Genomic DNA, 17029 nt, shown 5'->3' on the forward strand with positions numbered 1-17029 from the left:
CCAGCCCATAACCCTTACCCTTTAACTTTTACCCTAAACCCCACCTCCTAACCCCTAAACCAGCCCATAACCTCTAAACTAGACCCTAACCTGTTACCCTAACCCCTAAACCAGTCCATAACCCTTACCCTAACGTGGTGTTAACGTGGTGTTAAGGGAGAGCGTCTGAGCCACGCAGTGGGCTGTGCCTTCGCTGCCTGTCTGGAGAGAAAACAGAAGCGAGAGAAAGAGTGTGGTGTCACAGCAACCTTCGACGCCAACAGAACCACCTTCACCAGGGAGGGCTCGTTCCGAGTTACCACGGCGACGGAAGCTGCGGAGCGAGAAGAGGTCATGAGGCAGTTGCAGGACAAGAAAGGTGTGTGTGTGTGTGTGTGTGTACTTATCGTTGCCCAGCGTCTACATCAGGGGCAGGCAACTATATTTCACTGTTGGAGCAGATGGTCAGGGAGCTGGAACAAAGTTATATTCATTTGGACACTGCAAATAACAATAACTAAGCCAAAAAATAGATTTTATTTGAAAATGTAAAATGTACACCTGGAGTACATTCAGACGATCACATACGTCTCTTTTTTATTCGTGGGACTACTTAAACATATATTTTCTATTTTTCCCTCATTTTTAGCTGAATACATGGGGATTTTTACTGTCTTTTTTTGACCAAAAACTGAAATTAACTTTTGGGGCCTGTTGCCGACCCCTGGTCTACATGATGGATCTAATTTTGTCACCTTTACATTCTTCCTCTTCCCACAGCGGAGAGTGATGTCAAGTCCGCAATGCCTCTCTCCTCGGGTCCGAGTGTGGGTGTGGTAAACCAGGCTGTGGCCCCTCTACCAGGGTCCCCCTCCTCCTCCCCTCCCCTGGGCATGGAGAGCACCCTGGGCCTCCAGGTTATCCCCCGCAGACACGCTCCAGTGGAGGCCCTGGCCAGACAGGGTTCCTTCAGAGGGTTCCCTGCCCTCAACAACAACTCCTCTCCCTTCAAACGGCAGCTGTCCCTCAGGATGAACGATCTTCCCTCTACCATGCAGAGGAAGTCTGACTTCCCCATGAAGAACACAGGTACTGCCCCTTTATATAGGCATTGTTCCATGTAGCAGGTAGCCTCCAGGTTACCGCCTCCCATCAGACAGCGTCATTCCATTAATGCTGCGTTATGAAATTCTGTAGTGAAATCAAATCAAACTTTATTAGTCACATGCGCCAAATACAACAAGTGTAGACCTTACAGTGAAACGCTTACTAACAAGTCCTTAACCAACAGTTCAAGAAGAGTTAAGAAAATATTTACCAAGTAGATTAAAATAAAAAATACAATTGTATTTGTCACATACACATGGTTATAATAAAAAGTAACACAATAACGAGGCTTTATACAGGAGGTACCGGTACAGAGTCAATGTGGAGGCTATATACAGGGGGTACCAGTACAGAGTCAATGTGGAGGCTATATACAGGGGGTACCAGTACAGAGTCAATGTGGAGGCTATATACAGGGGGTACCAGTACAGAGTCAATGTGGAGGCTATATACAGGGGGTACCAGTACAGAGTCAATGTGGAGGCTATATACAGGGGGGTACCAGTACAGAGTCAATGTGGAGGCTATATACAGGGGGTACCAGTACAGAGTCAATGTGGAGGCTATATACAGGGGGTACCAGTACAGAGTCAATGTGGAGGCTATATACAGGGGGTACCAGTACAGAGTCAATGTGGAGGCTATATACAGGGGGTACCAGTACAGAGTCAATGTGGAGGCTATATACAGGGGGGTACCAGTACAGAGTCAATGTGGAGGCTATATACAGGGGGTACCGGTACAGAGTCAATGTGGAGGCTATATACAGGGGGTACCAGTACAGAGTCAATGTGGAGGCTATATACAGGGGGTACCAGTACAGAGTCAATGTGGAGACTATATACAGGGGGTATCGGTACAGAGTCAATGTGGAGGCTATATACAGGGGGTATCGGTACAGAGTCAATGTGGAGGCTATATACAGGGGGTACCAGTACAGAGTCAATGTGGAGGCTATATACAGGGGGTACCGGTACAGAGTCAATGTGGAGGCTATATACAGGGGGTACCGGTACAGAGTCAATGTGGAGGCTATATACAGGGGGTATCGGTACAGAGTCAATGTGGAGGCTATATACAGGGGGTACCGGTACAGAGTCAATGTGGAGGCTATATACAGGGGGTATCGGTACAGAGTCAATGTGGAGGCTATATACAGGGGGTATCGGTACAGAGTCAATGTGGAGGCTATATACAGGGGGTATCGGTACAGAGTCAATGTGGAGGCTATATACAGGGGGTACCAGTACAGAGTCAATGTGGAGGCTATATACAGGGGGTACCAGTACAGAGTCAATGTGGAGGCTATATACAGGGGGTACCAGTACAGAGTCAATGTGGAGGCTATATACAGGGGGTACCAGTACAGAGTCAATGTGGAGGCTATATACAGGGGGTACCAGTACAGAGTCAATGTGGAGGCTATATACAGGGGGTACCAGTACAGAGTCAATGTGGAGGCTATATACAGGGGGTACCGGTACAGAGTCAATGTGGAGGCTATATACAGGGGGTACCAGTACAGAGTCAATGTGGAGGCTATATACAGGGGGTACCAGTACAGAGTCAATGTGGAGGCTATATACAGGGGGTACCGGTACAGAGTCAATGTGGAGGCTATATACAGGGGGTACCGGTACAGAGTCAATGTGGAGGCTATATACAGGGGGTACCGGTACAGAGTCAATGTGGAGGCTATATACAGGGGGTACCAGTACAGAGTCAATGTGGAGGCTATATACAGGGGGTACCAGTACAGAGTCAATGTGGAAGCTATATACAGGGGGTACCAGTACAGAGTCAATGTGGAGGCTATATACAGGGGGTACCGGTACCGAGTCAATGTGGAGGCTATATACAGGGGGTACCGGTACCGAGTCAATGTGCAGGGGGTTAGTTGAGTTAATCTGTACATGTAGGTGGGGGTGAAGTGACTATACATAGATAATAAACAGCGAGTAGCAGCAGTGTACAAAAAGGGAGGGCGTTGTCAATCTAAATTGTCCGGGGGCCATTTGATTAATTGTTCAGCAGTGTTACGGCTTGGGGGTAGAAGCTGTTGAGGAGCCTTTTGGTCCTAGACTTGGTGCTCCGGTACCGCTTGCCGTGCGGTAGCAGAGAAAACAGTCTATAACTTAGGTGACTGGAGTCTCTGACAATTTTATGGGCCTTCCTCTGACACCGCCTATTATATAGGTCCTGGATGGCAGGAAGCTTGGCCCCAGTGATGTATTGGGCCGTTCACACTACCCTCTGTAGCGCCTTACGGTCAGATGCCGAGCGGTTGCCATACCAGGCAGTGATGCAACCGGTCAGGATGCTCTTGATAGTGCAGCTGTACAACTTTTTGAGGATCTGGGGACCCATGCCAAATCTTTTCAGTCTCCTGAGGGGGAAAAGGTTTTGTCGTGCCCCCTTCACGACTGTCTTGGTGTGTTTGGACCATGACAGTTTGTTGGTGATGTGGACACCAAGGAACTTGAAGCTCTCAACCTGCTCCACTACAGCCCCGTCGATGTTAATCAAATCAAATCAAATCAAATTTATTTATATAGCCCTTCGTACATCAGCTGATATCTCAAAGTGCTGTACAGAAACCCAGCCTAAAACCCCAAACAGCAAGCAATGCAGGTGGAGAAGCACGGTGGCTAGGAAAAACTCCCTAGAAAGGCCAATACCTAGGAAGAAACCTAGAGAGGAACCAGGCTATGTGGGGTGGCCAGTCCTCTTCTGGCTGTGCCGGGTGGAGATTATAACAGAACATGGTCAAGATGTTCAATGTTCATAAATGACCAGCATGGTCGAATAATAATAAGGCAGAACAGTTGAAACTAGAGCAGCAGCACAGTCAGGTGGAAGTTGAAACTGGAGCAGCAGCATGGCCAGGTAGACTGGGGACAGCAAGGAGTCATCATGTCAGGTAGTCCTGGGGCATGGTCCTAGGGCTCAGGTCAGTTGAAACTGGAACAGCAGCATGGCCAGGTGGACTGGGGACAGCAAGGAGTCATCATGTCAGGTAGTCCTGGGGCATGGTCCTAGGGCTCAGGTCCTCCGAGAGAGAGAAAGAAAGAGAGAAGGAGAGAATTAGAGAACGCACACTTAGATTCACACAGGACACCGAATAGGACAGGAGAAGTACTCCAGATATAACAAACTGACCCCAGCCCCCCGACACATAAACTACTGCATCATAAATACTGGAGGCTGAGACAGGAGGGGTCAGGAGACACTGTGGCCCCATCCGAGGACACCCCCGGCACCAACCAGTTAATGTGGTCGTGCTCGGTGCTCCTTTTCCTGTAGTTCATGTTCATCTCCTTTGTCTTGCTTACGTTGAGGGAAAGGTTATTGTCCTGGCACCAAACTGCCAGTTCTCTGACCTCCTCCCTATAGGCCGTCCCATCATTGTCGGTGATCAGGCCTAGCACTGTTGTCGTCCGCAAACTTAATGATGGTGTTGGAGTCTTGTTTGGCCACGCAGTCATGGTTGAACAGGGAGTACAGCAGGGGACTAAGTGCACACCCCTGAGGAGCCCCAATGTTTGTTTAGGGTGTCTGGGAGGATGCTGTTGATGTGAGCCATGACCAGCCTTTCAAAGCACTTCATGGCTACCGACGTGAGTGACACGGGGCGGTAATCATTTAAGGTTTCCTTCGCTTCGTTGGGCACTGGGGCTATGGTGGTCTGCTTGAAACGTGTAGGTGTTACAGACTCTGACAGGTAGAGGTTGAAAATGTCAGTGAAGACACTTGACAGTTGGTCCCCGCATGCTTTGAGTACACATCCTAGTAATCCGTCTGGCCCTGCAGCTTTGTGAATGTTGACCTTTTTAAAGGTTTTGTTCATATCGGCTACCGAGAGCATTATCACACAGTCATCCAGAACAGCTGGTGCTCTCGTGAATGCTTCAGTGTTGCTTGCCTCGAAGCGAGCATAAAAGGCATTTAGCTCGTCTGGTAGCCTCGCATCACTGGGAAGCTCACGTCTGTGTTTCCTTTTGTAGTCCGTAATAGTTTTCAGGCCCTGCCACAACCAACAAGCGTCCGAGCCGGTGTAGGAGGATTCGATCTTAACCCTGTATTGACGCTTTGCTTGTTTGATGGTTCGTCTGAGGGCATAGCGGTATTTCTTATAAGCGCCCGGATTAGTCTCCCGCTCCTTGAAAGCAGCAGCTCTAGCATTTAGCTCGATACGGATGTTGCCTGTAATCCATTGCTTCTGGTTGGGATATGTACGTACAGTCACTGTGGGGATGTCGTCGTTGATGCATTTACTGTTGCAGCCAATGACTGAGGTGGGATACTCCTCAATGCCATTGGATGAATCTCGGAACATATTCCAGTCTGTGCTAGTAAAACACAGTCTTGTCGTGTAGCGTAGCATCTGAGTCATCTGACCACCTCCGTATTGAGCGAGTCACTGGTACTCCCTGCTTTAGTTTTTGCTTGTATGCCGAAATCAGGAGGATAGAATTATGGTCAGATTTGCCAAATGGAGGGTGAGGGAGAGCTTTGTACGCGTCTCTGTATGTGGAGTAAAGGTGGTCTAGGATAGATTTTTTTTTCTCTGGTTGTGCATGTGACATGCTGGTAAACATGTGGTTAAAAAAAAGAAGAAAAATAAAATAACGAACAATTGCACAATTGGTTGGTAGATTGTAAACCGTCAGCCATGTTCTTCGACGCCATCTTGTTCATGATGTCATCCCACATTTTTTAGTGGGTATGTGTCCAACGCTTAAACGTTCCCCTTCTGCTACTATTTCTGTCCAAGTCTACGCATACAACCACACAGAACCCACTGCAACGCAACGCTGCGAGGTACATGCAGCGTTCCATTGGTACCAAAACGCAATGTCGGCGGTGTGATCGAGACGTTAGAGCACTTGGCCATTAACCAAAAGGTTGCTGGTTTGAATCCCGGAGCCGACGGGGCTGGAGTGGGCAAGGAACTTAACTTTGAATTGCTCCAGTGAAGGCCATGTTAAGTGTCTCAGGCATTTGGGGTGTGCAACAAAACACACTAATTAACCAGCTAAACATTTAAATACAGTCTGGATGAAATGCCAACAACCCTAGTATGTTTAAAACACGGTCGGGTAAAACACGGTCGGGTAAAACACGGTCGGGTAAAACACGGTCGGGTAAAACACGGTCAGGTCAGGTTAAACACGGTCAGGTTAAACATGGTCAGGTCAGGTATAACACGGTCAGGTCAGGTTAAACACGGTCAGGTCAGGTTAAACACGGTCAGGTCAGGTTAAACACGGTCAGGTTAAACACGGTCAGGTTAAACACGGTCAGGTATAACACGGTCAGGTTAAACACGGTCAGGTTAAACACGGTCAGGTTAAACACGGTCAGGTCAGGTTAAACACGGTCGGGTCAGGTTAAACACGGTCAGGTCAGGTTAAACACGGTCAGGTCAGGTTAAACACGGTCAGGTCAGGTTAAACACGGTCAGGTCAGGTTAAACACGGTCAGGTCAGGTTAAACACGGTCGGGTAAAACACGGTCAGGTAAAACACGGTCAGGTTAAACACGGTCAGGTTAAACACGGTCAGGTAAAACACGGTCAGGTTAAACACGGTCAGGTAAAACACGGTCAGGTCAGGTTAAACACGGTCAGGTAAAACACGGTCAGGTCAGGTTAAACACGGTCAGGTAAAACACGGTCAGGTCAGGTAAAACACGGTCAGGTATAACACGGTCAGGTATAACACGGTCAGGTCAGGTATAACACGGTCAGGTCAGGTATAACACGGTCAGGTCAGGTTAAACACGGTCAGGTCAGGTTAAACACGGTCAGGTCAGGTTAAACACGGTCAGGTCAGGTTAAACACGGTCAGGTCAGGTTAAACACGGTCAGGTCAGGTTAAACACGGTCAGGTCAGGTTAAACACGGTCAGGTCAGGTTAAACACGGTCAGGTCAGGTTAAACACGGTCAGGTAAAACACGGGGTCAGGTAAAACACGGTCAGGTCGGGTAAAACACGGTCAGGTCGGGTAAAACACGGTCAGGTAAAACACGGTCAGGTAAAACTTTGAAATGTTATTTTCTTGTGTTCCAGTCCCGGAGATGGAGGGAGAGGGGGACAGCATCAGCTCGTTGTGTACCCAGATCGCCTCAGCATTCAGTGGGCCTCCTGAAGACCCCTTCTCCCAGGCCCCCATGCCCCGACCAGCTTCCTCCCCACAGTCACCTGTAGTGCCCCCAGGGGCTCAGCCAGGTAACTACACTGACATTCAACTGTTGCTACGAAAAATTACACTACTACTGTGTGTGTGTTTGTGACACTCGGTCTGTGTGTGCTTGTGACACTCGGTCTGTGTGTGCTTGTGACACTCGGTCTGTGTGTGCTTGTGACACTCGGTCTGTGTGTGCTTGTGACACTCGGTCTGTGTGTGCTTGTGACACTCGGTCTGTGTGTGCTTGTGACACTCGGTCTGTGTGTGCTTGTGACACTCGGTCTGTGTGTGCTTGTGACACTCGGTCTGTGTGTGACACTGTCTGTCTGTGTTAATATCCATCCGTAAATGTCAGCGTTTCTATTGAAGGAACCATGATGCAGAAATCACACCATTTTCATGTTGCTAAAATTTCAGTTTATGGCAAAACAAGCAATGTGTAGAGAATCATTATGTCATCTAAACCTGCTGTGAAATATATTTTCAATAACCAGAAATATTTTATTTTTATACAAAACTGAATGTAGAAGAAACAAAAACCTAAACTCCATCTAATAGCACCACGTCTACCTGGCCATCTAATACCACCACGTCTACCTGTCCATCTAATAGCACCACGTCTACCTGGCCATCTAATAGCACCACGTCTACCTGTCCATCTAATACCACCACGTTTACCTGTCCATCTAATAGCACCACGTTCACCTGTCCATCTAATAGCACCACGTCTACCTGTCCATCTAATAGCACCACGTCTACCTGTCCATCTAATAGCACCACGTCTACCTGTCCATCTAATAGCACCACGTCTACCTGTCCATCTAATAGCACCACGTCTACCTGTCCATCTAATAGCACCACGTCTACCTGTCCATCTAATAGCACCACGTCTACCTGTCCATCTAATAGCACCACGTCACCTGTCCATCTAATAGGACCACGTTCACCTGTCCATCTAATAGGACCACGTTCACCTGTCCATCTAATAGCACCACGTCTACCTGTCCATCTAATAGCACCACGTCTACCTGTCCATCTAATAGCACCACGTCTACCTGTCCATCTAATAGCACCACGTCCATCTAATACCACCACGTCTACCTGGCCATCTAATACCACCACGTTTACCTGTCCGTCTAATAGGACCACGTTCACCTGTCCATCTAATAGCACCACGTCTACCTGTCCATCTAATAGCACCACGTCCACCTGTCCATCTAATAGCACCAGGTTCACCTGTCGATCTAATAGCACCACGTCTACCTGTCCATCTAATAGCACCACGTCTACCTGTCCATCTAATAGCACCACGTCTACCTGTCCATCTAATAGCACCACGTCTACCTGTCCATCTAATAGCACCACGTCTACCTGTCCATCTAATAGCACCACGTCTACCTGTCCATCTAATAGCACCACGTCTACCTGTCCATCTAATAGCACCACGTCTACCTGTCCATCTAATAGCACCACGTCCATCTAATACCACCACGTCTACCTGGCCATCTAATACCACCACGTTTACCTGTCCGTCTAATAGCACCACGTCTACCTGTCCGTCTAATAGCACCACGTCTACCTGTCCGTCTAATAGCACCACGTCTACCTGTCCGTCTAATAGCACCACGTCTACCTGGCCGTCTAATAGCACCACGTCTACCTGGCCGTCTAATACCACCACGTTTACCTGTCCATCTAATAGCACCACGTCTACCTGTCCATCTAATACCACCACGTCTACCTGGCCGTCTAATACCACCACGTCTACCTGGCCGTCTAATACCACCACGTCTACCTGGCCGTCTAATACCACCACGTCTACCTGGCCCTCTAATACCACCACGTCTACCTGGCCCTCTAATACCACCACGTCTACCTGGCCCTCTAATACCACCACGTCTACCTGGCCATCTAATACCACCACGTCTACCTGGCCATCTAATACCACCACGTCTACCTGGCCATCTAATACCACCACGTCTACCTGGCCATCTAATACCACCACGTCTACCTGGCCATCTAATACCACCACGTCTACCTGGCCATCTAATACCACCACGTCTACCTGGCCATCTAATACCACCACGTCTACCTGGCCATCTAATACCACCACGTCTACCTGGCCATCTAATAGCACCACGTCTACCTGGCCATCTAATAGCACCACGTCTACCTGTCCATCTAATAGCACCACGTCTACCTGTCCATCTAATAGCACCACGTCTACCTGGCCATCTAATAGCACCACGTCTACCTGGCCATCTAATATCACCACGTCCATCTAATACCACCATGTCCATCTAATACCACCATGTCCATCTAATACCACCACGTCTACCTGGCCATCTAATACCACCACGTCTACCTGGCCATCTAATACCACCACGTCTACCTGGCCATCTAATACCACCACGTCTACCTGGCCATCTAATACCACCACGTCTACCTGGCCATCTAATACCACCACGTCTACCTGGCCCTCTAATACCACCACGTCTACCTGGCCCTCTAATACCACCACGTCTACCTGGCCCTCTAATACCACCACGTCCATCTAATACCACCACGTCCATCTAATACCACCACGTCCATCTAATACCACCACGTCTACCTGGCCCTCTAATACCACCACGTCTACCTGTCCATCTAATAGCACCACGTTCACCTGTCCATCTAATAGCACCACGTTCACCTGTCCATCTAATAGCACCACGTTAACCTGTCCATCTAATAGCACCACGTTCACCTGTCCATCTAATAGCACCACGTTCACCTGTCCATCTAATAGCACCACGTCCACCTGTCCATCTAATAGCACCACGTCTACCTGTCCATCTAATAGCACCACGTCTACCTGTCCATCTAATAGCACCACGTCTACCTGTCCATCTAATAGCACCACGTCTACCTGTCCATCTAATAGCACCACGTCTACCTGTCCATCTAATAGCACCACGTCCATCTAATAGCACCACGTCTACCTGTCCATCTAATAGCACCACGTCTACCTGTCCATCTAATAGCACCACGTCTACCTGCCCATCTCATACCACTGTTATTTCCTCTCTCTCTGCTGTCCTGTTTGCTATTCACTCTGCTGTAGGGAACGGTACCGGTCCTGCCTTCCCTCCGTCTGCTGTTGTTGCTGCTAACTCTCCAGCACTGCCCCCTCCACTACCTGCTCGAGACACTAACCCCTGGGCCAAGACCCCGAGCCCCCACTGCCAAGCAGGGCAACATACCTCAGCTGCCTCTTCCTCCGCACACCCAGGTAAGGACTGGAGCATAGAAGCCTCCATAGAAGCCTCACAGACAGACTGATTCTGTTTCTGTGGACTGAGACACCAGACCAGAACACAGACAGACTGGTTCTGTTTCTATGGACTGAGTCACCAGACCAGAACACAGACTGGTTCTGTTTCTATGGACTGAGACACCAGACCACAGACAGACTGGTTCTGTTTCTATGGACTGAGACACCAGACCACAGACAGACTGGTTCTGTTTCTATGGACTGAGACACCAGACCACAGACAGACTGGTTCTGTTTCTATGGACTGAGACACCAGACCACAGACAGACTGGTTCTGTTTCTATGGACTGAGACACCAGACCACAGACAGACTGGTTCTGTTTCTATGGACTGAGACACCAGACCACAGACAGACTGGTTCTGTTTCTATGGACTGAGACACCAGAACACAGACAGACTGGTTCTGTTTCTATGGACTGAGACACCAGAACACAGACAGACTGGTTCTGTTTCTATGGACTGAGACACCAGAACACAGACAGACTGGTTCTGTTTCTATGGACTGAGACACCAGACCACAGACAGACTGGTTCTGTTTCTATGGACTGAGACACCAGACCACAGACAGACTGGTTCTGTTTCTATGGACTGAGACACCAGACCACAGACAGACTGGTTCTGTTTCTATGGACTGAGACACCAGACCACAGACAGACTGGTTCTGTTTCTATGGACTGAGACACCAGACCACAGACAGACTGGTTCTGTTTCTATGGACTGAGACACCAGACCACAGACAGGCTGGATTCCACAGCAGGTCTGACATGAGACGAGTGTTTAGCAAGTTAGCGACGTCATGATTGTTGTCGTCAATCAAATCTATTGATGATGCTCTTTGTATCTGTTGTCACAGTGTTAAATACACAATTATATCTACAAGTTTGTGCTAATTAGTCTCTCCCAAACATTCTCTGGTGTTTCCTCCCAACAGGAGCTGATTGGACAACCCCAGTGATTGTAGCTCCACCCTCCACCACGGCGTCCCCATTGCACCCATCCCACCGCCGCACGCCGTCCGAGGCTGACCGCTGGCTCGAGGAGGTCACCAAGTCTATCTGCGCTCTGCAGCCCGCGTCCACACCCCCCTTCCAACCGTTCCTCACCCCCAACCCGCCAGCCTTGTCCACCACCCAAACCCAGGCATTCTCAACCACACTACCCACAGGCCAGCCCTTCTCTGCCCCCATGCCTGTGCCATCTGTTGCTCCCGTGGCCTTCATGTCCTCCCTGCCCCCTCGCCAGCCTGCCTACCCAATGTCCAACGGTCTGCCCTATGCCCAGCCCAGTGTGCCCGTGGTGGGCATCACCTCCTCTCAGATGGTAGCCTATTTGTTTGGTTCAACCCCCCAGCCCCAGGCGTACCCCATCCCCCAGTATGATCCTTACAACAACCCCCACCAGCAACCCTCGATGCCCCTGCCTGTCCCCCTTCAGCCACCCAATGGGAGTGTAGCCTTCAATGGGGGCAGAGCTGACAGCTGGGCCCCTCCCCTCCTGCCCCCTCAGTCCTCCCCGGCCCCTCCCCTCCTGCCCCCTCAGTCCTCCCCGGCCCCTCCCCTCCTGCCCCCTCAGTCCTCCCCGGCCCCTCCCCTCCTGCCCCCTCAGTCCTCCCCGGCCCCTCCCCTCCTTCCCCCTCAGTCCTCCCGGGCCCCTCCCCTGCCCTCGCAGCTCCAGCCCGCGGCCGACCCCTTCGAGGCCAAGTGGGCCTCCCTGGAGAGTCGGTCCCGTCAGCACACCACACCGTCGCCCACTAACCCCTTCTCCTCCGAGCTCCACACAACCTTTGAGATCCAGCTCTAGAGACTGAGAGACTGGGGAGGAGGAGGACTGGGGAGGAGGAGGACTGGTGGAGGTGGACTAGGGAGGAGAGGAAAGGAGGCTGTTCTGTTGATTGTGCAGGTTGGGGAGAGAGGAGGTAGCCTCTCTCTGTCTCTCCATCCGCCTGGTCTGGCTTTGTGGGGGGACCTGAGGGAGGAGGAGGGCAATGGATGGGTGCATCTATAAGTTGGGGTGAAGCTGCTGGCAGCACTGAGAGGTCATGGAGAGATGGAATTATTCAGGTGCTGCTGCTTACCAGGCATATTGTGGGTTTAGTTTCTTTGGGTGGACATGATAACCCTGTGGAGTCCTAGAGCCCCAGTTAGCCCCAACAAGCCTCCCAGTCAGCCTCCCAGTCAGCCTCAACCAGCCGCCCAGTCAGCCGCCCAGTCAGCCGCCCAGTCAGCCTCAACCAGCCCCCCAACCAGCCCCAACCAGTCAGCCTCAACCAGCCCCAACCAGTCAGCCTCAACCAGCCCCAACCAGTCAGCCTCAACCAGCCCCAACCAGTCAGCCTCAACCAGCCCCAACCAGTCAGCCTCAACCAGCCCCAACCAGTCAGCCTCAACCAGCCCCAACCAGTCAGCCTCAACCAGCCCCAACCAGTCAGCCTCAACCAGCCCCAACCAGTCAGCCTCAGACCCAACTAGCCCTCCTAGCTCTGGAGAGACCATATTGACTGTAGTAGGGGTTACGGCTCCTTCCCCTACCCCGCTGCCTCCCTCTCCTGGTCCAGCTCACAGCGCCCCCAGGTGGCTGGAGTATGATCTGCTCTCCCGGCCACCTGGCAGGCAGAAAGACTGCAGTACTGAAAGAGAACTGAGCTTACTGACCAGAGGTTCTCATATAAAACTTCAAAATCAGAAGTGACAGAATGACAAAATATTTATTTTTTATGCATTAAGGTATATTTTAAATAGCTTTGGAAATCTTAACAGAAGAGTTGTATGTAATTTTCATTACATTCATTGTAGCTAGCTAGTAGCGTCTGTGCCTCTGGCAAAACAATAGCCAGAGGCACAGACGCTACTAGCTAGCTACAATGAGAATGAGTCGATGTGTAACGTGTACACAAGCAATTGTATTATAGATAACATATATCTATTAAGAATATAACAGTATACACAGCAACACAGCTCACGGCAGGAGTCTGATTTCCATGACGATGTGTTTTTGTTTGAATGGACAGCTGTTTTACTTCTTTTTAAAGAAATTCTGTCTTCTTGTCGGTTGACTGGCTTGGATGTGCATCTCACTGTAAATAGTCAATCCTCATTGCAGCAACAATTCAATGTGGATCCAGTGGGCAGAAGCAGTGATGGAGCTGATAGTCGAGGGGGTATCCAAGGGTGTGTTCACTAGGAACCGAACGGAAACTGGGCGGGACCTACCTGAATTTGTCCAATAGAAACTCATTTTCGATTTGCAAAACTTTGTTTTTCTTTTTCTTTTTTCTGTTTGAAGCAAATGTTTGGTACGATTGTTCCACTAATGAATTACACCCCAGGTTGCCTCTGCTTACTACAGCTCTGCTCTCTCAAGTCTCCTTGCTATAATAGTACTGGTCTAGTACTCGGTAGGACTCATGAGTACTTGTTAGTAGTCGATGGGACTCATGAGTACTTGTTAGTACTCGATAGGACTCATGAGTACTTGTTAGTACTTGTTAGTACTTGATAGGACTCATGAGTACTTGTTAGTACTTGATAGGACTCATGAGTACTTGTTAGTACTTGATAGGACTCATGAGTACTTGTTAGTACTTGTTAGTACTTGATAGGACTCATGAGTACTTGTTAGTACTCGATAGGACTCATGAGTACTTGTTAGTACTCGATAGGACTCATGAGTACTTGTTAGTACTCGGTAGGTCTCATGAGTACTTGTTAGTACTCGATAGGACTCATGAGTACTTGTTAGTACTCGATAGGACTCATGAGTACTTGTTAGTACTCGATAGGACTCATGAGTACTTGTTAGTACTCGATAGGACTCATGAGTACTTGTTAGTAGTCGATAGGACTCATGAGTACTTGTTAGTACTCGATAGGCCTCATGAGTACTTGTTAGTAGTCGATAGGACTCATGAGTACTTGTTAGTACTCGATAGGACTCATGAGTACTTGTTAGTACTTGTTAGTACTTGATAGTACTCATGAGTACTTAACTACATTCAACTTTCTCTGTCTTTTTCATTGTCATTGTTTTTATTTTTCTGGTCATATTTTTTTATTTTGTATTTTATCACTTTGGACAGTGTCATCTCCTAATTTTTCTCCTTAAATTATATTTTTCAATGAAAATGATTGATCTCCCTTTTTTTTTTTTGCACAAGCACTGTAGTTAGTAGGTGATAATTTGACCACAGTGATGAATGATGGTACCACAGGTCATGGCTGTGGGTAATGTATGGATGGGTCAGTCATGGGTCTACCTATAGTAATGGATATTTGTGGCTCCTCCTCCTCAGAGGATTGCAAAATTCCAGTGACGGTCTATAAATCTCCCGGTTTCCAGAAATCCTGGTTGGAAAACTCTTGGAATTTTTAATAGGCAATAACCAGGAAATCCGAGAATCGTCCTTCCAGCCTTATCTGTGACAAAATGACCGGGGTGTCCCGAACTTCTTTTTGTTTTAAATCAAACTGTTGTTCTGAATCCAGTGGTTTTGCAGTAGAACGAGACATTGATCTGTTTGTGTGTCACAAATGGAAACCCTATTCTATCTATAATATAGCCGTAACCTCCCAAGGCTCTGGTTTAAAAGCAGTGCACCGTATAGGGAATACAATGTCTCTCACTCTCATCTGACACACTTTTTATTATTTTTTTAATCAAGCCTGTGAATATGATCTGTTATCTGATCAAGTTTTTATTTTAAATTTTTTTGTAATTATTTCATTGTTTTTATTCCATTTTTTTTTTCCAGAACAATTTAAGCTACAAAAGATTTAATAAATTGATGGTGGTGGAAACGACAAGCTTCTGGGTTGTATAATTCTTTTATGTGAGGCCTTTCAAATCAAATGTTATTTGTCACATGCTTTTTAAATAAGAATGTAGACTAAAATCCAATTTATGGTTGATGCGAAAATGTGGTGGGGAGGGTCTGTATGGGCGGGTGTGACGAAATTGCGGAGCCTCCGGTGGGGAACGCCGAGGCTAAATTGAGCTCCGTACTGCATCCATGTGCGAACGATGCGGAGGGTTCCATATCGCCCAGAATTGACACAATTGGTTGATTGTAGGTGTGGGCGGGAAGTCCTGTATAAACACAAACTCCCTTCCTTGACCACTTCCTTGACAACAGCTCTTTGCTGCATCGTGAAGCACCAGAAGTATGAATGCAGAGGCCATATCACTGTAAATGCTGCACGGACAATGCAGATAATGGCTTGACAATGTAGCGTCTTTAACAGTGAAATGCTTACCCTATGGGTCCTTTTCCAAAGATAAAAATATTTTATATATATAAATATATATATTAGTTGAAGTTGGGAAGTTTACATACACTTAGGTTGGAGTCATAAAGTCATTTTTCCACAACCACAAATTTCTTGTTAACAAACTATAGTTTTGGCAAGTTGTTTAGGACATCTACTTCGTGCATGACACAAGTAATTTTTCCAACAATTGGTCACGGACAGATTATTACACTTATAATTCACTGTTTCACAATTCCAGTGGGTCAGAAGTTTACATACACTAAGTTGACTGCCTTTAAACAGCTTGGAAAATTCCAGAAAATGATGTCATGGCTTTAGAAGCTTCTGATAGGCTAGTTGACATCATTTGAGTCAATTGGAGGTGTACCTCTGGATGTATTTCAAGGCCTACCTTCAAACTCAGTGCCTCTTTGCTTGACATCATGGGAAAATCGAAAGAAATTAGCCAAGACCTCAAGGAAAAAAAATTGGGAGCAATTTCCAAACGCCTGAATGTACCACGTTCATCTTTACAAACAATAGTACGCAAGTATAAACACCATGGGACCACGCAAACGTCAAACTGCTCTGGAGGGAGGCGCGTTCTGTCTCCTAGAGATTAATGTACTTCGGTGTGAAAAGTGCAAATCAATCCCAGAACAACAGCAAAGGACCTTGTGAAGATGCTGGAGGAAACCGGTACAAAAGTATCTATATCCACAGTAAAACGAGTCCTATATCGACATAACCTGAAAGGCCACTCAGCAAGGAAGAAGCCACTGCTCCAAAACCGCCATTAAAAAAACAGACTACGGTTTGCAACTGCACATGGGGACAAAGATCGTACTTTTTGGAGAAATGTCCTCTGGTCTGATGAAACAAAAACAGAACTGTTTGGCCATAATGACCATCATTATGTTTGGAGGATAAAGGGTGAGGCTTGCAACCCGAATAACACCATCCCAACTGTGAAGCACGGGGGTGGTAGCATCATGTTGTGGGGATGCTTTGCTGCAGGAGGGACTGGTGCACTTCACAAAATAAATGGCATGAGGAAGAAAATTTTGCAAATATTGAAGCAACATCTCAAGACATCAGTCAGGAAGTTAAAGCTAGGTCACAAATGGGTCTTCCAAATGGACATTGACCCCAAGCATACTTCCAAAGTTGTTGCAAAATGGCTTAAGGACATGATAAA

The 17029-nt window shown here is 48.0% G+C and overlaps 1 protein-coding gene across 1 annotated transcript in view; it reads left to right on the forward strand.

Moving 5' to 3' along the window:
- Window positions 1–14578, forward strand: part of numb (NUMB endocytic adaptor protein) — a 60566-nt gene extending 45988 nt beyond the window's left edge. Inside the window, exons 7-12 of the mRNA XM_031787656.1 lie at window positions 157–358; window positions 760–1068; window positions 7158–7316; window positions 10379–10546; window positions 11520–12103; window positions 12263–14578. Coding sequence (XP_031643516.1) covers window positions 157–358; window positions 760–1068; window positions 7158–7316; window positions 10379–10546; window positions 11520–12103; window positions 12263–12388 — 1548 coding nt within the window. The 3' untranslated portion in view covers window positions 12389–14578. The remainder of the gene's footprint in view (window positions 1–156; window positions 359–759; window positions 1069–7157; window positions 7317–10378; window positions 10547–11519; window positions 12104–12262) is intronic.
- The last annotated feature ends 2451 nt before the right edge of the window (window positions 14579–17029 follow it).

This window comes from Oncorhynchus kisutch, linkage group LG14 (assembly GCF_002021735.2).
Source record: "Oncorhynchus kisutch isolate 150728-3 linkage group LG14, Okis_V2, whole genome shotgun sequence".
In the NCBI taxonomy this organism is placed as follows: Eukaryota; Metazoa; Chordata; class Actinopteri; order Salmoniformes; family Salmonidae; genus Oncorhynchus; species Oncorhynchus kisutch.